Below are 20,584 nucleotides of genomic sequence, written 5' to 3' on the forward strand. Positions count from 1 at the left end.
TTATAAAACAAATCTGCAGTCTTTTTCTCACCACATCACTTTGCAACGAATTCTATTCTTTGATAGTTCATACAAAAAAAAAATGCTGTCACTTTGCAACTATGAAGATGCAGATATGATGAGGGTGAAATCCCTGTTCCAATGACAGATTGAGTAGAAGCGCACTCAGTTATATTGCTAGAACAAATTTGCTGCTGTTGTGAGCTAGAATCAATGGTATTGAGTTGTCTGAGATGGTTAGAATTGCTTTTGTAGCTACGCACATGGAGGAGGCAGTTTCTGTTGTGTTGCACGGTTTCTCCCAGTGAATTTTATCTGTGGCTGCAGAAAGTGATGAGCACAAAGTCTCCCCTCAAGTCTCTTCCGTGTGGTTGCACCAGTTCAAGGAGTGCAGCACTTTCACATTTGTTTTGCTAAAGCGCACGCTGAGTGCAGCATGAGTTCTTGGCTGGCTTGCACTCTCGGAATTGGAAGTGCAGCTGTGGTGCAGCTCTATGGCGGCACCCATGTGTAGGTCGGAGAAGACGTCCGCAATCCTAATGGATGGCAGTTTTCTTGAAAGGATGAGGTGGGTCACTCTTCATGGTGTCGTAATGGTAAACCGAAGTGGTCAGGTCTCATGGGCAGTATTTAGGAGCATATTCACAAGTCATCAGTGTGTTTTCAGTGAAAGAATGATTTGCTTCATTGCAACACTTGATTGTGATTTGCTGCTAGGAAATTCTTCGTGGCTCGGGATTTTGGCGGCGGGTGATGTAGATGGCGCACAGCTGGCTGTAATTTGGGGGCAACGCCAAGGCTAGCAGACAACCAGCCTGCACTTGACTGTTCTTTCTGAAAGCAGCCAGTGCCACTTGCAGGTAACCAGTGCACAGCCAAATGGGAGGAGGCGTGTGGCTCTTGGAAAGGGGGTTTTGCATCTTCATCACCGCGAGTGGGATAGAGACCGGTCCTTGTTGTGTTACACCCTGAATGGCCACTCTCCTCGATGTTTCTTGCATCCCTCGTGCAGTTCCACAATCCGCCTTTTTCATTTTCCTGTGCTGCCACCTGGCGTACAACGCTGGAAGCTCACTGGTAGGGTACTGCGCGCCCAACCCGGCCGGACTGAGTGCCGCTGCGGAACACGTTTTGTTGGAATCTATCAATGATGGCGTGTCCTGGGCAGCACCTGGTACCTCGAGGATTTCTAGGGTTGACTGATGGCTTGGTGCGAAGTCCGAGGCAGGCTGTAGTGCCCACCGAAGAGCAAATTTTTCAGTATCTCCGATCATCCGGCATGCGATGCGAACACCAGCTAGCAAGGGCCGCCGCTTCAGAGATGAAGGCTACATTCGGAACATAATGTTCAATGAAATATCCCCGATCAGTGAGGTTGGCGTTTTCCGCTGTATATGCCTGCCATTCATGAAAGGTGGATACTACATTGTGCACGCCGTAGTACAGAAAACGACTGGGGACAACAGTTTCCACAAGCAATCGTTGTGCTCAAGCGCTGCCGAATAACTACACGAGCTATAAAAGCACAAGCGTACCCGTAACAAAGCAGCTCTGCAAGCATTTCACTGTATTTTCCCACAACACACTGCTGCATAGGTTAAACAAGCATGCGCGTCCATAAAGACGAGCGCGAGAGGCGCACATTAATCCATTCCGGCGATACCACGCAGAGCTCTTCATCATGGATATGATTCGAACACACGCATAACGCACCTTCTTCTTCTTCTGCCTCTTAATACATGGCACATACCCACACGGGGGGATTGGCCAGGGTGTAGTGGCATAAACAAGGAAATTTCCATAGGAGATTATGACAAAATTTTAGCACCATGCGTGAATGCTCTCATAGCTTCTTTTTCGTTGCCCGCTCCATCGCGCGTTGAAAGCGGCTCACAGCGCTTGCCCATTTCGCCTTCTTGCTTGAGAAAGCAAAAAGCGTCGGAACGAAGTCTGGGTGCCGCGGTGACATTCGAGGCCTTCCTGCCCATGAATAAAACACTTTGTGATAGACTGCACACGCATTTAAACACAGTACCTCGTCCGCACCTGTCACAAAGTGATTCCCGCACAGTCTTGACGTGCTTGACGGTGCCCAAGGGCGGCACGATCGTCGAGCCGGCGAACTGCTTTTTCCACGCTTCGCGTCGAAGGCTGTCCCGGGAAGCGCTCGGAAAGCGAAAAAATTTGAGTTTACTTCCCTTTACATATTGGGCATTGCTGCCGTATGCAACACATTTCGTAGGTATTGCCAAATGCGTCGCGCTGAACGCCCGACGGCTGCAGCAACGCACCCCGCGTAGGAAGCCGGTTTGTTTACACTTCCACGACGGTCTCGAGTGGAGCGAGCGACCCTTCCAATATGTTTCGCGACACCGCCGCCAGGGGATGGGCGCATGCGCAGTCGCGTCGTGAAAAAGGCGGATTGTTCTCATGGCTGCTCACTGGTGTGATCTCTGGTAGATGGCACACGCGCTCGTCTTCCACTGAACACCAGCCCTATGCAACCCTGTGCAGCAAAGTGTGCCTCTCAGTTGTGGGGTTTGAATTGGGGAGATATATATATATAAATTCTCCCCACTCAATTGCGGCTGACACGGTTCAAAGCTGCCCGAACCCCACCCCGTGATCGCGTACTCTACCGAGCGCATGCCAGCCACGCCACGGCGGGCCTTGCTTTGAGGGAACAAAGGAACGACACATTGGCTGACACAAACAGGCATTTATTGCTACAGAAACAATAACGCCAGCTAGCAACAAGGTACGCTAATGAATCGAGGTCGTCCTACTCACCAGCAAGGTTCCGAGCGAATGTTCGCCCGCGCTAGGGCAAGGGATCCTCCGCGCCCCTGGGCGGGACGAGTACAGGAGCCAGTCTCACCGCCGCTTCCTCGCCTTACCGGGGAAGAGCGGAGCCGCGAGCGACACGTCCGCTCGGGCCGACGATCCCAGCCGAAGCCCCCCTCTCCCGCGCGCTGGCTTCGGCAGTCTCCCGCGCAGAGATGCTGGCGCCCTCTCTTGCCAGTTAATATAACTGACAAGGGAATGCACTCAGCCTCGAGGTGAGACCGTGGTGGAAGAATAGACTATGTGCCTGAACGGCGGCGCCTCTCCAGCTGGCGATGTTGACGACCACCGGGTCGTGTTTTCAGGGAGTGCCGTGAGATGGTGCTGGCAGGTTAGAGGGTCAGCAGGCAGCACAAGCGCGCGGGCGGCCGCAGTTGGTGGAGAAGCAGTGATCGCTGCACTTTTGCGCCACGCGTTTTTTTTTTTTGTCCATTGCATTTTCCGTCATGCACTCGTGTGCACTGTGGTGATGGGCAAAAGCTGTTTTGTTCCCCGCTGCTCTACGGGATACAAGTCCTGCCACGACAAGTTCTCTCTCTTCTCAGTGCCAAAGGCTGAAGAGTGACTACACGTGTGGCGACGCGCCATCCCAAGAAAGGATCGTCTACTGCAGGCGACAGACTACGTGTGTGAGCGGCATTTCGAGCCTCACCTTGTTTCAAAGACTTGGACTGCAGAGCACAATGGACACGTCCTGGTAAGCACACCTCGTCGAGCTTTATTAGCAAAGGACGCCGTGCCCACGAGGTTTCCCGATTGCCCTGCTTATCTGTCTAAAACTCTGAAAGGCAGGAAGCGGCCAGCCGAGAGACAGCTGCTCGCCGCATCGAAAAAGAAAAAAAGCCCATCGTGTGTCAGCTCCAGTTGCGACAATTCCAACGAGGTCCAGGATCTTTGCATGCCATGAGTACCAGTGCGCGGTGATGGCTGCATGAACGCAACCGAAGTTCAAGAGGAAGCTGGGCCTTCTGCGGCAGTGGCACCTTCAGCTTATGATATGTTGTTCGACGACCCGTCACTCGTATGCCTGCCCTCCAAATCGTGGGGATATCATCGTATTGAAATGGGTGAGGCAAAGAGCATCGTCTTCCTAGAGTTGACGCGAACTAGGACCCCTCAGAACCGCTCTTCCAAGTCAGCACTTGCGGTTTCTGTGCGAAGCACATCGGAAGCATGTCCTCCAGAGAGTATTGGCGCCGGTGGTTTGTTCGCCGCTCCGCGGCTTGTTGAAATTGACGAGACCATGGAGGTCCGCACAGTGCTGATGGGGAGGTCTGTTTCCATTGAAAAGCTCCAACATTCAAACAGTTTGGCAACAGTTGGGGACGTGAAGTCCTTCCTACAGTACATGCAAAATATCAAACTTTGCGCTGGTGGACCAAGCACTGCTGAATACCCCCAAGCAGAACCAAAGAGTGCCTTCATCGACATTAGCAGCAAGTGGCGCCACAAGGAGTGTGAATTCTTCCTGAGTGGCGAGGTGTCAGTTTGCCAAAAATGTCTCAGTCTGTCAGACACTTTGCGGATCCACCAAACACGGGCACTGAAGAAAAAGAGGAGCTCAAATCCAGGTGGTATTCACTTTTCGCGTTCCCAGCAAAGCAGTTGAAGACTTGCTGCACTGCAGCGGGCAAATTATGCCCTGAAGAGATCGAAAAACCACCTTCTTCACCGCTTTAAGGATCTTTCGTTGCAGCTTAAGGAAGCCCGTGAATGTTTGCAAAAGATTTCTGAGGAAGAGCTCGAGACCAAGCTTTGCAAGCTTGAGCTTCCAAGTGTGCAGCTAACTGCAATCGAGGAATGCTTAGCTGCAGCAAGGCTCGCCAACAAGAAAAATCGTCGCTACACTGAAGATTGGCTCCTGATGTGCCTCTTGTTACATATGCGAAGCCCATCAACGTACATTCCTACGTGAAAACAATGTGCTCCCTCTTCCATGTGTGGAAATATCTTAGCGTGATCAGGGTGAAATGTGGCTTTGATAGCAGATTTTTTGCTGCATTTAAAAGAAAGATGGCTACCAAAGACGAATACCAGCGTCACGGTATCTTGGTCTTTGATGAAATGTGTGTGAGAAAGGAAATGCGTGTGCATTCGAAATCAATGACCTATGTAGGGTTCAGTGACTTTGGTGATGGCGCAGGGACCAGTGATGACCTCGCTGACCACGGACTCGTGTTTGCATTCCGTGCATTCGGAGACCAGTATTCTCAGCCCATTGCGATGTTTGCCAGCAAAGGACCGACAAGAGGAACAATGCTTGCACAGCTTGTTTTGAAAGCTGTTTTTATGCTGGAGGAGGCTGGCGCTTTAGTTGATGCAGTGGTGTGTGACGGAGCAGCCACCAACCGGTATATGTGGAAAGAGTTTGGAGTAAGTGGCAGCCTAAACTGCACCAAAAGCTCCTTCACACACCCTGTTGATGACAAGCGCAGCATTTTTGTTTTTTCAAATGCTCCGCACCTTATGAAGTGTGTGCGGAACCGTTTGCATGCTCAAAAGGTTTTGAACTTTCATGGTGGTCGTGTCCAGTGGGCACACTATGATAAGCTGTTTGTTGAGGACAAAAAGCAGCCTGGACACTTGTGTGTTTGCCACAAGCTTACATATGCTCATCTCAATCCATCATACACTGAGAAAATGCGAGTAAAGCTAGCTACCCAGCTGTTCAGTGTAAGTATGGCTAGTGGGTTGGAGTTTTACTCGCACAGAAAGATAATTGGACTGGAGAATGTTAAAGCAACTGTGGAATTCACTTTGAAATTTAATGATTTGTTCAATGCTCCTAACTGGAATTATCCTAAAGAAGGAATCACTGCAGGAAGCAAGGACTTGAGAGTTCTTGCCTCTTTCTTGTACTGGTTGAACAAGTGGGAGGGAGAAGTGGTGGCTGGGAGGATATCCCGTGCACATTTTTTGACCGATCAGACTGCAGCAGGTCTGCGTGCCACAGTTCTTCCAGCTTTAGAGCTAACAAGGTATTTGCTGAAACACTGTGGCTTTAAGTATGTCTTGACTGGCAAATTTAACCAAGATATACTGGAGCGTTTTTTTGGGACCATCCGTCAAGCAGGAGGTCAGAATGACCATCCCTCCTTGCCCACTTTTCTTCAGTTGTACAATGTGCTTTCAGTGTACACTCTGATTAAACCGCCAAAGTTCGGAAACTGCCAGGTAGAGCAAGCTCGAGAAGCACATGTGCTCACATTGGCTGATCTCAAGTTTGCATTTCAGGCAGACGAAAATCAAGAGACTCGTCTTCAGCAGTTGAAATGCAAAATGGATGGTTTGGTTGCCGCTGAGGTTGAGTGTGATGAGGCTTTTCACGAGATCTACTCAGAGCCAGAGGCAGTTGACTGCATTGTCTATTACTTGACTGGTTTTATGTGCAGAAAAATTGTTAAGTATTCAACTTGCTCAGTGTGCCGACAGAGCCTCATAGAAGAGAGTGAGATTCATGCTCAGCCTGAAAGCATACTCTTGAATTTTAAAACGAGAGGTGGCCTCCTACATCCAAAGATTCGAATTTTTTCTTTGCTGCAGGTGGCTGAAAAAGAGTTTCAGCAACATGCCACACTCAGGAATGCATATGAGCTGACAGTAGAGGCTATGCTGGAAAAGCATGCCTTCTCGTTCCCATGCAGGGACCACAAAGAAGACATTATGGCAAATTTGTTGCACTATTATATAGCTATGAGGATGACGCAGGTCTGCAAACAAAGAAAGATAGACTACAAGACAAACATGGAGCATCTTAGGAAGCTTTCTAAGCTTGTCTAGGATGAACATCTTTGAGAGCTTGCAGAACTGTTTCCTCATGTGCTACCATGCTTATGACGTGTGCAGTAATAAACGTTCCTTTTCTGTGTTCCCGGCAGTGTTGCGTGAAATTTCAAAGGCACGGCCTGCAAATGTTACTTGGCGTGTGTGTGCGCTCGCAGTGAACACGCAGCATCGACGACACAGGTATTAGAAAAAAGCGGCCCGGAGCTTGCGCAGGGTCGTAATTTTTGCGTTAATATGGAGCTGCAAACCAAGATACCTGCAGGCCTCTGACGAATAATGCGAGAGGGAAAAATGTGTACGAAACAACAATCGCCTTCTTTTATTTAGCAGGAGCCCGTTAATCTGACATGCGCGGCTAGAGACAGCCTTGACATCCAAATCGCTTGCAGTTAGAAACCGCTTCCCAAGCATTTTGCATTCCGCAATAGCCGGATTGTTTTGCATTCGTAACAAAGCTGAGCAATAGTAAACACGCAGTCTCTACGGTGGATCACTAATTGCGAAGCACATTTAGGTCGGGATAGGGCTACTAAGCTTAGATATTTAAAAGGATATACCTAACTTTGCTTCTCAAAGGCTCGCCAGAACCTCAGACTGGTACACAGGCATATATGGAATAATTTACAAGCGATTTTTTAACGCACGCGCATGTTTGAGGAGCCCCGCGCGCCGTGCCAGAGGCTGTGGTTGACCCCCCATTGATCTGCGCCATCTGCCGAGAGAGACGTAAACCGCGACCAAAAAAATCGCCGGCGCGGCAGCCTCGTTCGGACACCTAGTCTATTCTTCCACCGTGGGTGAGACTGCCGCTGCACGGTGCCTCGCAGGAAAGCAAACTCAGAGGGCTGCATGGCAGGTCTTCACACAGTTTGCCGGAGGTATTGAGGGAGTGTAAAAATCATTTTTGTTGAAAAATCACATTTTGGTTTTTTGCTTGTTCCATTATGGGCAAGCCTTTCTCTTTCATGTCATACAACACCAGACGTGAAATTACTAAAACCTGCGAGAGTTGCTTTTATGCAGGCGTTTCCCACCATTGCGGTGCTGCATGCAGGTAAAGGCACCTTCTTTGGCAGTGCGTCCACAGAAGCCACTCAAATCGCTTGGGACACATTTTCATTCAACCTCAGCATGACATTATTCCATTTACTCTCATTGCATCGCAATGAAATTTGGCATGGATATGCAGCTATATATATTTATTTCAATTTCTGGTGGGGAATGGGAGTCAAATTTGTTACAACCTTCTGTCGTAAAGAGTCATTCTAAAGAGTATTAATTTTTGGAGAATTCGGATGGCAAGCTTTCTTCTCATTGCGTGGAAAAGGAATCATGGTGGGCAAAATCAGATAGCTGTTCTGTGTGCATACTCAAATGCATGACTTCCAAGAATATTCGAATCAAGCAAGGCAGGCGAAACAGATTTGAAAAGAACTGACACAGATGAATGCCAGCTTCCTGGGGACAGGTTTCACCCCCTTCCGGTTGTATGTGCAGAGCGCCAGCAGGAGTACCACGTGCTGTATGTGGCGGTGACGCGGGCCCGGCAAAGCCTGTTCCTCTCGCGTGCCCTCTACTTCCTTCTGCTCCAGGCACAGGTGAGGACTATTCTTATGCAGGGTATTCATCCATAGTCAATGAAGATGCCTTCATTCCTCAGGTACAACACTGTGGAAGGTAATCTGCATGAGGCACAACTCGACTGCCAACTTGGGATTCGCAGGCTTGAATCCACCTTGCATGAGGCTTTTTTTCGCTGCCAATTCTTATTTTTGAGCCATTTTTTTGCCAATGTTTTCATTCAAAATCTTTATAGTTATCTAAACTATTACAGTGGTATACAGAACTGAACTGTACATGTCATTTCCTTTCATGCAGACTGTGCTCACATAAACTACCTGAAATCTACCCTCTTAATTTGAGCGCTGTGTGTTTATTATTTATTTAGCAAATACTGCCAGCCTGTATTACAAGCCTTAAGCAGGAGTGGGGTACAGACATAATGAAAAAAACTGAAGTACATTGCAACAGGAACCATATTGCAGAACAATCACAAATCTGATCAAAATTGATTGGCAGCTATGTCAAAATGACAAAATGATGAGACGTCGCCACTTGGCACAACGAGGAATCAGCCAATTAGAGCAGGGCGGCGCCCCAAGAGCATTTATTTGCACAGCAAGGGACCGTCTGCTAGGTTTTTGTAAAAAGGCTTAATAAATATGCAGTGATCAAAATAAATAATCATTTATTTTGCTAAAACATGTTTAAAGTTGGAAAATATTAAGCAAAACAAAAAGCGTATGAAGTTGTGCTATTCTTTTGCTGCCACGGGGATGCACTGACAGTAGTAAAACGTCAACAAGCCCTTCGCACCAAAGCAGCAGATTCCACGCCGTGTTAATTGTTTTTTATGCGGCATCTAAAATCAAGCTGCGGCTGGCCTAAGTGTGCAGAATAATTTGAACGAATGCAGTGAAGGCTATATAACCAGTAGCCTTTCTTTTTTACTCCCATCCACAATGCAGCAGAAGTGGACACTTTCACGCTCCTTCGACTTAAATACAGAATGTCTTTCCTGGCCTCAACTTGTAGAAAATGCCACTTTCATCGGCATTGAAAACATCGCGCGGTGTGTAGCCTTCGAGGTGCACTGGGAGAACCTTGGCTTTCCAATCGGCCACCACACTGTCATCAAAGCTGGCTGACTCATCACTTGAAGGCGATTCCATGCCTTAGTTTAAATCGGTTGAGCCAACCTTCAGTGCACTTGAACTCTTCTTGGTTCAGAACAATGGCAAGTTGCTCCGCACGTTTCCGTAGAAGCAGACCGTTCATGGGGATGTTTCGCAAACAGGCGTCACGCAGCCACACCAGCAAGACCTCCTGAACGTCTGGGAATAAAGCCTCGCGGAGTCGAAACCTCCTGGGCTACAAGTCACCCGAGACTTTCTTTGCTAGGATTGCCTCCTTGGCGCTGATGATGGTGTTCACAGTTTGCTTCGATAATCCGACAGCCACGGCAAGGTTTCGTGTATGCTTCTCATCTTGCTCGATGATATCAAGCTTGTCCTTGCTGCTTGTGCTTCGTTGCTCCTAATGGTTTGCGATGCTTGGCATTGGCTGATCCATTCGGCTCCATCACACCGCTAATGTCCCAACAGTATGTCCGCACGCGCAGGCTGACAGGGTAAACAAAGCACACACTGCGCTGAACGCACTGAACGTAAACGCTACACAACATTTTATTCCGAGAGCAACCACGTTTTTCTTATTTAATTTTGCCAAAAGTATTATTGCTTGCTATTGATTGCTTTGGTAAGTAACCATAGCAATCATAAAAAATCATCCGTCATTATAGACAACATGCAAGACAAGCCGATAAGATAGATACCTGAGGCCTTACCCTTTGTAACGGGCAGGCACCCGGACCAAAAGAAGATATGAAAAACAAGAAAAACAAAAAAACGAGATGAAAATGCACAAGAAAAGAAAGAAAAAAATGCACAAGGAAAGAAAGAGAAAAAACACGTTAAGGCTAAAGCGAGGAACGGGGGGGGGGGGGGGGGGGTTGCTCATGGACCATGTTCACGCCCGACTCTGCGGTTTCGCACGGTTAGACACAGTGTTCCACCAAAGAGTTAGTCAACGCTTAGTTCGCAGCACCCCCTCTCTTTTGTCCTTGGAGCACCTGCCTCCTTCATCGTCCACTGCAGGACCGTGAAACCCGAGCGCCTGTGGGAATGTGATGCCCTCTGTCGGCATCGGATGGAGTCTCTGGCACAACATCACCAGGTGCTGGATGGTCTCCTCCGCGTCGCCACATGCTCGTCATAGTGCTGCCTGTGCTTCTGGTGTTGTATCCAAGCGACAGCGGTACACCAGTGTTCGCAGCGCTCTGGCACGGACCTCAAACAGCAATGTGCTACCCAGGCCATTGTGAAACATCTTTTCAGGCCCGATGCTGTTGTTGCACTCGCGGTACACAGTAGGTGTCGGTTTTTCAGCGAGCGCCTGCAGCCATTGCTTATTCTCCTGTTCCTGGACCTGTCTCCTGGCCTCCTGTTTCCACACCGTTGCTGATTCGGCATTTATGGGTGTCTGGAAAACGCCATACTTGTCTTCAATCCTGTGGAGGCGCTTTACCCATGTAGTGCATAGGCATGTCGCAGCGAGGTACTCAAAGACCGGCCTTTCCCATCGGTTGCAGTTCATGAACTGGAGTCGACCGTGGTGCTCTAGCTTGCTGCGTACCTCCCTTGCCTCAAAACTAGACCATCCAAGGTCGCCTTGGATGGCTGCATTAGCCACCCGTCCATGACATTCCACTGCAGTGCAGCCGACCTCTGTTTATCTGCGCTCTAGGCAATTCCTGGTGGCTGATGGGAGGCACACCACTGCGTTGGCGAACGCGAGTCCTGGTACGTGCACGAGCTTCCAGAGGTTGCGGACCATAATGTACCGGTGGCACCCCACAGGCACCGACGTCTAAAGATGCATTGTGCTCGGAGTGCAGATTGATGGACCTTGGCTTCGTGCAGCCTGAACATGTCAGTCTCAGCACACAAATTTATGCCCAGGCATTTGTACGATGTGTCGACTGTCAGGGGCTCTTCATTCAACGTAAGCGACAGCTGATCAGTCGCCTCGCCTGCCAGCTGAACAACCATGCATTTTCGCTGGTTGAACTTGAGGCCAAGACTTCTCAGCTCTGCGGCACAAACATCTAGCATTTTTTGTAAATCCTGTGGAGTTTCTCCCATAATTACTACGTCATCAGCAAAGGCAAGACCCAGCAGTCGGCTGGAGTGGTCAATTCCTCTGGTGCTGTACTTAAGGCCGAATCCCACGTTTGCCTGCAGGAGTGTGTTTTCCAATCCGGACACATACAGCAGGTAGAGGAGGGGAGACAATGGGCATCTCTGCTGAAGCCCCTTGTGGACATTGACGCGTTCCGATTGCACATTGCCAAGTAAGGCTGTGTCTGTGTTTTCCCGGTACAACCTCTTTATTGTATCGAGGAGTGGGGGTGCCATCCCCAGAGCACCAAGGTGGTGGAAGAGAGTTTCGTGCGGAACGTTATCATATGCCTTTTCGACGTCCAGAAAGCAGTAGATGAGTCTCCTGCATTCCTTACTGGCGATGTCTATACAGCTGGTGAGTACAGTTGTCTTCTAGCCGTTGGCCCGGACGAAACCCATTCTGCAGCTCCGTTAGGACGTTTGCTGATTCTGCCCATCCTCTGCTCCAGGCTTTCAAGACTTGCATGAAAACTTGGTACACCACGCTGGTGACCTTGAGTGCCTGGCAGTCGCCAATGTGGGCTGCATTGCCGCCGGGCTTCAGCAGAAGCACCACCCTGCCATTGCGCCAGTCCTCGGGTATGTCTCCGCCGTTGATAATGGTGGTAAACAACTCGGCCAGCTGTTCTCTCGAGTTTGGACCGAGTAGTTTTAGTAGGCGAGCTGGCATTCCATCGGGTCCCGTGGCTGTGCAAGCGCTGATGTGGCCCAGTGCCCGGTTCATGCCTGGCAGTGTGACCTCCCATGTGATGTCTGGTTGGTCCTGGGATGGAGCTGAGGGCGGTGACCCTTCAAGCTTGTCCTCAGGCATGTAGGCTGGTAGCCCATACAGGCCTGACAAGTAGTCAGTGACGTGCTGTTGCAGGTCAGTGATGGGCTGTCCAGTAGCACTATCGACCATTTCTGTTGGCCCTGCCCTTTCCCTGTCCAGTGAGCTGACATACCGCCAGAATGTCTGAGCTGCCGACTTGCCATCTGCCTCGCAGGGTTTGCATTTGCTTGAAATTTGCGGCAGCCAACTTTGCCTGCACCAGTGACTGCATTTCATGCTTGCGTTGCAGGTACACGCCACTGCTGCTGCCTCAGGGTCTTTATCTCTGACCACCCTGCGATGGGCGCGGTTTGCGTCCCGGTGCGCTTGTCCATGTCCCTTGTGGACCATGTCTGAGCGCATTATCGAACGCAAGGCTTCTACATACTCACAGTATGTAGCGGCTCCAAGCCACCTCTGGCTCTCTTCAAATTCCTTGGTGACGGCCTCCATCTGCCTTACTGGAAGGTAGAAAGCTTTCCACCATCGAGGTATGGTCTCGCGACATTGTTTGCAGCTAAAGTCCAGACGCAGGCGATTATGGTCGCTGCCCATGCTAACCAGTCCCTCTTCATCAATGTCGAGGGGCTGCAGAAGGCTCAGTAGACGAGGCGACAGCAGTGCACGGTCAATACATGTTGGACTGTTTCTGGCGCACCACGTGTATTGGCCGTCGCATCTCAGGGCCAGATTGGCGATGTTGAGCTGGAGCTGTTCCACCAGCCGGATGAGAAGGTCACCGTTCGCGTCAGTGTATCCGTCAAGCTCGGAGAGGTGGCCGTTCAAGTCACCAAGAATGATCACCTCCCTGTCATTTGCAACCAGGTGCGCGTCTCTGCACACACACTTCAATAAACCACGGTTATTGTCGGGACGACTGCTGCGGACAGAAAGATATACCACGCATAGCGCTGTGGGGACCCTGTGATCTTTGGGGACCCCGAGAAGATCACCTACCACCCATAAGTGGTCGCTGCATCCCTCGTCATGACCCACACGATCACTGCACTCTAGAGCCTGCCACTCCTAATCACGGCACCACATCACTCCCACACCTCCACCTTTCCGGCTTTCACCTAATCTGTTCTTGCCGGCCCAACACCAGCTCGGGTGGATGGGGGGCTCTTTGAGATCACGGAGGTGGGTTTCGGCAACCGCGTATATGAATAATTCCTCTGTGCGAAGCGCGCTGTACAGTTCTGCCCACATTTGTTCTCGTCAAACGCCGTGGAGGTTCAGAAAACCCACTCCGTAGCATCTTTGCTCCTTGCGCCGAGGTGCTGGGTGCCCTTACTGTGCCTGCTGCGGCCACTGCTGCAAGATGTGATGTCGGATGAGGTCACCAACCATCTGGAAAAGGTCGCCGTGCGCTCCCCCTGTGTGAGCCAATCGCAGGAAGTGCAGCATCACCTGGAGAGGGGTTGGGCCTGTCATCACATTGCTCCGCATCATACCCAGGTGCCATGGGGGAGGCAGCTGCGTACTGGCGGGCAGCTGCTCCCAGTACATCGGTTGTAACGGCGGGCAGCTGCTCCCAGTACATCGGTTGGGCCCAAGGTGAAGGCACCTGTGTGTCCCTGTTCCGGGGCTTGCCTGCACCTCTTGATCTACTGAGGCTGCATTCACTCTCCTCCCGGCAAGTTCCACGAGGTGTCTCTTTTCTTGGGGCCGGCCAACCGGTCTTCAGGGCCGGTGCCTTCGGGTGCAGTCAGTTGGGTCGTCCGCTCCGAGGCTCCCGCCTCCACCCCAAAAAAGGGCGAGCCGCGAGTGCCACTTCTTTCGCTGCTTGGCGAGCTGTAGCAGCTAGGTAGTGTACGCCATCCTGCGCCATCCGTTTGTCGCCCTCCAAGAGCTTGGAGAAATGGAGAAGAGCTTGCAGCTGTGTTGAGGAGCAATGCCTTCGCCCATGGCTCTTTTCCCTCTGTTTTAACTTCGGGGACGGAACATATTGCCATCTTCTGGGCGTAGGGGGCAAAAAGCTGTCTGATTGATTTGACGACAGCTTCCGGCTGGGCACCTTTAATAAAATCCGCCATACCTGCGTGCGGTACTAGCAGCTGCAGGTTGTGTCTGGGCTCACTGTGGTCTTGAGTGAGCCTCCAGTGCACATCGGCCTCATAGATGCATTCCACCCTCATTTCCTTGCCCAGTTGCCGTCGTAGTGCTCCGGCTATACTTGGTGCATTTCCATCACCAACGACCCACACTTCTTGTGGGGAATCGGGTAGAACCTGCCTCTCGTTGGGTACCCGAACCGAGTCGGCATCGTCTCTCCGGAGGAAGTGTCTCTCACTGTTGCCCTGCTGGCCAGTTACCTGGGCACTTTTATCCCTCTGCGCCGGTTTGCTGGCTCTCTCCGATCAATTTGAGGTGCACCCGCTGGGCGAGACCTTGTCGCATTCGCCCCCCACTTTGCTATTCGTTTGGGCACCAGGCCTTTCTGTGGCCACTTTAGGTGTTTTATTTATTATTTTTTGTTTACAAATACTGCTTTCTCGGAGAGGAAATATAGCAGGAGTGGGTACATACATTAGTAAAAACAAATAACGCGGGTAGCATAGAAATAGATAACATAGAAGTATTAAAAATAGATCAACAGGTCAAATTGTTAGGCAACTGAACAACGAACTGGTCTATTGGAAATGAGCGGAGTGAGCCGTCCAATCGATTCCAAATTTCAACAGTAAGCGGGAAAAAAGAAAATTTAAAGCAGTCTATGTGTGGTTTGAAAGGAACAATGTTTAATGGGCAGTTCCGTCAGGTTGCACGGGCTCTTGAGGACACAAATGAGAAGGGTACCTGAATACCTGATGACGTATGAACGATCTTGTGCAGCATGATGATGCATTCAAACGTGCGCCTATGTTCTAACGTTTGCAAAGATAAAGTGTGCACATGTGAAGAAGGTGAAAAGTTGTGATCGTACCAGCCGAAGATGAATCGTATTGTTTTTTTTTCAACTGATTCTAAACAGTCAATGTCGCGCACGTGATGAGGGGACCAAACAGTTGAGGCGTACTCCAGGATCGGTCGAGCTAGTGATTTGTAAGCAGTTAATTTACATTCCTTTGTGGCATTTTTTAAGGTTGATTTGTGATAGCCAAGTTTGTGAAGTGCTTTCCCAGAAATGTTATTAATATGAGCATTCCATTTTAAATTATATGAAAAAATAACACCCAGGTATCGGAACTCGCTGACACGGGTCAAGCAGTTACCGTTATTACTGTAAGAGAAATGCAGTGGATTCTTTTTGTTACTGAAGGTAATTGCAACTGTATTAGTGAAATTAATTTTCATTTGCCATGCGTTGCTCTATTCACAGAACAATAAAAACATTGTTTAGTTCCTGTTGATCATGGGCGTTAGCAACGTTGCGATAAAGCATGCAGTCATCGGCATATAGGCGTAACTTCACTGCAGTGTCATTACTAACATTTGCTATATCATTAATGAAAATTATAAATAATAGAGGCCCGAGCACTAATCCTTGAGGCACACCTGAAGTTACAGTGACTGGCGATGACTGTGCATGGTTGAAAGGGACGAACTGGAATCTTAAAGGGACACTGAGGAGAAATTGAAGTTGGCTTGTATCAATAGAATACCAGCTCCCGATCACAAAAACGCCGCTCTTACTGAAAACAAAGCTTTTGTAAGGTAAAAAATAGCAAGAACCAAAATACAGGTATCGCCACCACAGGCCAATCTCGCAAGTACAAGCGTGGTGACGCCATAGGGCAAGAGACGCCACCTTGGATGAATTTTTCATCCTACTTGATTTCGCGAATCTCTGAGGCTGACAAAGGTAGGTTGCGCAGATTAATATTGAAGTAAGTTTTGTTTTAAAACCAATAGTGCACTTTTATCACACAAGGAAGGCAGGCAAAAAACAACCTGAATGTTGGAAGCAAAGAAAACGGATGCTTGGCGGCGCCACAGGCGGCCAGGAGAGTTTCAATTTTTTATGGCGCTTCGCGTCTATGAGCTTTGCGTGCCCGGTGGTTTTGTTTTTGATGCGCTTCGATTTACAAGCGCCGAACAGCAAAGGAACTCTAAGTCCCGCTTCAAGTGCTAGTTAACCTTTGAAGGAGCCTATTAAGGCTTGTCAGATGATCGCCACGGTCGATGAAAAGCTATGATGGCACGATGGTCGTTGATCGTACAAGTAGGGTCCCTAGAAATACTTGCTAGCCTGTCGTTCGTGCGGAGCTCTCTACGGAACCGGTTGGCCGCGCCTCGGATGAATGCGCAGGGGGCGCTGCACACATTCGGAACGTCGTGCCTGCAGGGGCGGTCGTGCCGTGGCTGCGGAAGCGATGCGCGCTGCTTCTTGGTCGCGAGCCCATAATACTGGTGTTTTTTTGCCAAATCCATGAACGCTGACTGGCGTGTGTGTTGGTGTGTGTGTTCATAAGGACGTGCCATCGCGTCATGTCTAGACAACGTGACAAGTGCCACATCTTGCCAGCTCCATGCATTGAGCATTTGTAGGCAAATGGTTTAACGCACCTGAGGGTCGGGTGCACGCTCAAACCGATACGAGAAGCTAGGAAAATGGACAGCTAGACTGTTTCGCTTAAAGCCATGCTGAAGATCACCAGCATGCACCTGAATCGCAATTCTTTTGAGAAAATGGGAGTTGCTCCAGCATTCCAGCTATTTGGTGATATGATTAGAGATCTTTTTATTTATCGCACCCAGTTAGGACGCTCTTATGACTTCGTGAAAGGCACTGAATCTTTTGTAAAAAGAATGAATAATCTTATTAGTAAAATGACTGCGCGTGTGCCAAAAGCAGCGTTATACCCGCAGTCACCAAACTTTTTTAAACGTGTTCCTTGAACACTTTACAAAGTAGGAAATTCATGCAAAGGCCACAATGCAAAATTTGATAATGCTGGCTTACTGTATCTGTTTGACCCCTTGAAGAACATTATTATCACCGTCTTGAAGACAACTTCACCACTTATTTTAGTCTGAATAAGTTGCGCTAGAAGAGCATTAATTGTTGACTTTGCTGATATTTTAACACATGTACATTTTCCGCCTCTGGCCTGTGTGAAACATGGACGTGAAATTGTAGATGGCATAATCAATTTCTATATTCTGCTTCGCCTGCGCTTCTACACGAAGTAAATCAATGTTGAGAGGGCAGCCAAGAAAGAGCAGCTGAAGCTGTTAAAGATGAGAAGATGCCAGTAGATGGTGCAAACAAAAATGTGGGCAGCCTGAGTGCAAAGTGATGGAAATAAATGTGTTTAACAATGGTTTTATTTTGTGCTATACATTATACTGATCCTTGGGTATCTTTTCCCTGACATTACGTGTGACCTACATAGCATGGGCTAATAATGCCATTTTACCAAGCACGGCATTCGAAGAACTACTTACAATGCATGCTTGTGTTCATTACTTCTGTAACTCTGTTTCCTAAGCACTATAAGGAATGCGTTCCTGCAGTTTGCCTAAAGCACATGATTTACAGGACTCAGGTTCTCATCTTACATGTTTTAATTGTGTGTGCATCTAGAAGTTTTCAGTGTTCAGTCTTTCTAGCTTCAGAGCCCGTAGAAGTTGAGATCGGATCAATAGCATGAATGAAAATGCCGCTGTCAATAGCGCTCTGTTGCGCGCACACACGGTCATGTGGTTTAGAATCGTCGGTAAGGTTCTTGATGCAAGGATATTTTTATTTAAATTCCTCAGAAGACGGTATATGATACGGCATGGCAGCAGTATTGAGAGAGAAGAATAGCGTGTAAAAATAAGTGGGCTCGTTTCGCCTTCGACTCTGGAGTACACGCACAAAATTTGTTCGCAAGAAAAAAAAATAAATCCTTTGCGTCGCTAGGCCGATGACTGAACTGCGCATTGAAAAACTGCGGCTAAGCTTAAATAAAAAAAATCAGTGCAATCGCATGCGTAAGTCACCTGAAAACGCGCAGGGAATTCGTTTCGCGGGGCGAAACGCGCGCGCCTACCGCATACGCCGTGGCTGGCATGGCACACCGGTTGCTCGCAGCGCCACTGCGGCGGTCATTCGTCAGCAGCCCCCGCCGCAGCCGGTGGACGGCAGACTAGCAAGTATTTCTAGGGACCCTAGTACAAGGCAGCACTTGTGTATTCGCACGCTTGCCCGGCGAAACATTCCAGGCTGTGCCAGTCAACTTCAAACTACTTAACGGAAATCGTATATTAGGGCCGGGAGACAAGGTACAAGGCAGTTCAGAAAAATTGCTGATAGCCTAGCTCTGTTAGGCCAGGATACACCTAGCGAAAGCGCGGAGATTTCTGCATCAGAAGAGTGCATTCACTAGATGCGCCTTTATTGACGGGTGTAACTTGAGGTGTCGTGGCGGAGCGGTAGCGTTTCCGCCTCAAACGCCGAAGGCCCTGGTTCGATTCCGAACCTCGGCACCGGACTTCTTTTCTTTTATTCAGTGAGTGGGCGGGGGGTTTTTCAGTGGCTCCCATGGATGCCGCCGCTGAATACGTTGGTTAGCGGTTAAGCGCAGGCTCTGTTAAGGCGCGTTTATGCTGCGGCGAGGCGCGCGAGCACGCTGCACGGCGAAGTCATGTCGGTCAAAGCGAGACCCTCTGAACTCCAACTGCGCTTGATCGCCGACGTGTTCGGCGGCTTCGGCGCACTCTGACCGCACTGGCGGGGAGATTGGAGCATGTATCTATTTCGCGCCGAGTGCGCCAGCCGCCGCCGGCCCGGCCAGATTGATTTGGCTCCGCAGCGAGGTGCGCGTTATATTCAATAGCTGCGGCAGTTGGGCAGAGCTGTTCTTTTCGAGCTCGGCTATTTTAATCCATTCACATTACATATCTGAAGGTACATGCAAGTTGGCGAGAGAGCCAGATCCAGTGGACCCGTTGGATCTAGCGGAAGTCGTTGAAGCGTCGTGCGCCGGCTTTGGTTTCAAGCCGCCGACTTTAAACGCGACCGCCCTCGAGCACCTATTTGTTTTTTTTTGGGGGGGGGGGGCAATAAATAAATAAATAACTTGGCCCTTGCAACCATGGGAGGGAGATCTCGATGCCGCCTGCTGCGCCGTGCAACCGCACCGTTCAAGGAATCACAATCCGTTGGCCCCAAAGCCCCGGCCAGCCTCCGATGGGCGCAAGGCGCCGACCTTGTCCTGGCCCCTTGCGACTCCCCGCACTGGGGTTATGATATTTAGTTTGCAACGGCTGCTCTCTGAGGAAGGGGGAGACCACCCGCCAGCGCCTAACCTAACCGTGCTCCATCAAAAGCATCGCACGCTCTGTGGGGCTGAGGTCGCTGAAATGCAGGCCAGAGTTTTTTCGAGAACTACGACGTAGGGCTCGGGAACGGGATCCATCGTAACGCTGGCAAGACGCCGTTGCAAACGTAAACGAAGCGACGGTGGCGACCCCCGATAGATGCCTTCAACGTGCGGCGGCGGTAGCTTTCATTTCGGGATCTGCTAGACCGCACCGCTCGACACCTCGACTTTATCCAATGTTACCAAAGGCGATCTTGCGACTTTCCGTTTTGCTCCCCTGGCGAGACTTATCAACAGAATCGGGAGAAAGTGTTATAGTGGCCCGTACGGCTGGCAGTGCGCGTGATGCCGAAAAGGACGAAGTGTCCCCAGCACACGCTGGGGAGAATGCTCTGGACCTTGGCCAGGGCTTGACGCTGCTGCTGCCACTCTGCTGCTGCCACTCTGCTGCTGCCTCCTCTTCGGTAGCCCTCAATAAATGTGACCGCAGTCGCCTTTGTGGGTGACTTCCACATTGTGGTGACCCGTTGAGCCGCACCTTCTCCCGCAGCTGCATTCCTGGATGGCGAACTGGCAGGACCCAGTCTTTGACCCGCCGCTTCCGGCGTTCCGGCCTCAAGGGGCCGGCGGGTGGTTCGCTCAGTTCGAGGCTGTGCTGTACTTGAACGGCATCACCATCCAGCTGTTCAAACACGCAGTCTGCGATATCTTCCCGCCCGACCTGCTGCGCCGAGTCGCCTGCCCTGCCTTGGGCAGCCAACAGTACGACGAGCTGCGTGCTGCCATTCTGGCGTACTTCGGCGTCTCCTACTGTCCGCTGCCAAACTGCGACGCTGCAGACCCGCTTTTGCCACCGCAAGCAGCTGGCCCAGCACCAGCCTCACTCTTGCCTATGCAGCCTTCGTCAGAACCCTGGCTGCCTCGGCAGCCCCTGGCCGCCTCCCCGGGACTCCAGCCCAGCGTCTCCGGCCCAACTGTCCCTCTTCACGCCACACGAGGTAGGCTCAATACCAGGTCAACACACTGCCCTTCACTGGCATTGTCGCCACTGCCTCCTGACGACAAGGCGCGCTCTGCAGCAGCATGCG

The 20,584-nt window shown here is 50.2% G+C and overlaps 1 protein-coding gene across 7 annotated transcripts in view; it reads left to right on the forward strand.

Moving 5' to 3' along the window:
- LOC144096738 (F-box DNA helicase 1-like) overlaps window positions 1-20,584 on the forward strand; it is a 289,125-nt gene that overhangs the window by 259,534 nt on the left and 9,007 nt on the right. For all 7 annotated transcript variants that reach the window (XR_013306837.1, XM_077629588.1, XM_077629586.1 and 4 more), the window contains one exon: window positions 8,128-8,228. Coding sequence is in view for 6 of the 7 variants with exons in the window: in XM_077629588.1 (XP_077485714.1) it covers window positions 8,128-8,228 (101 nt within the window). In the remaining variant the exon portion in view is untranslated. The remainder of the gene's footprint in view (window positions 1-8,127; window positions 8,229-20,584) is intronic.

The sequence above is a fragment of the Amblyomma americanum genome, chromosome 7 (assembly GCF_052857255.1).
Source record: "Amblyomma americanum isolate KBUSLIRL-KWMA chromosome 7, ASM5285725v1, whole genome shotgun sequence".
Classification (NCBI taxonomy): domain Eukaryota; kingdom Metazoa; phylum Arthropoda; class Arachnida; order Ixodida; family Ixodidae; genus Amblyomma; species Amblyomma americanum.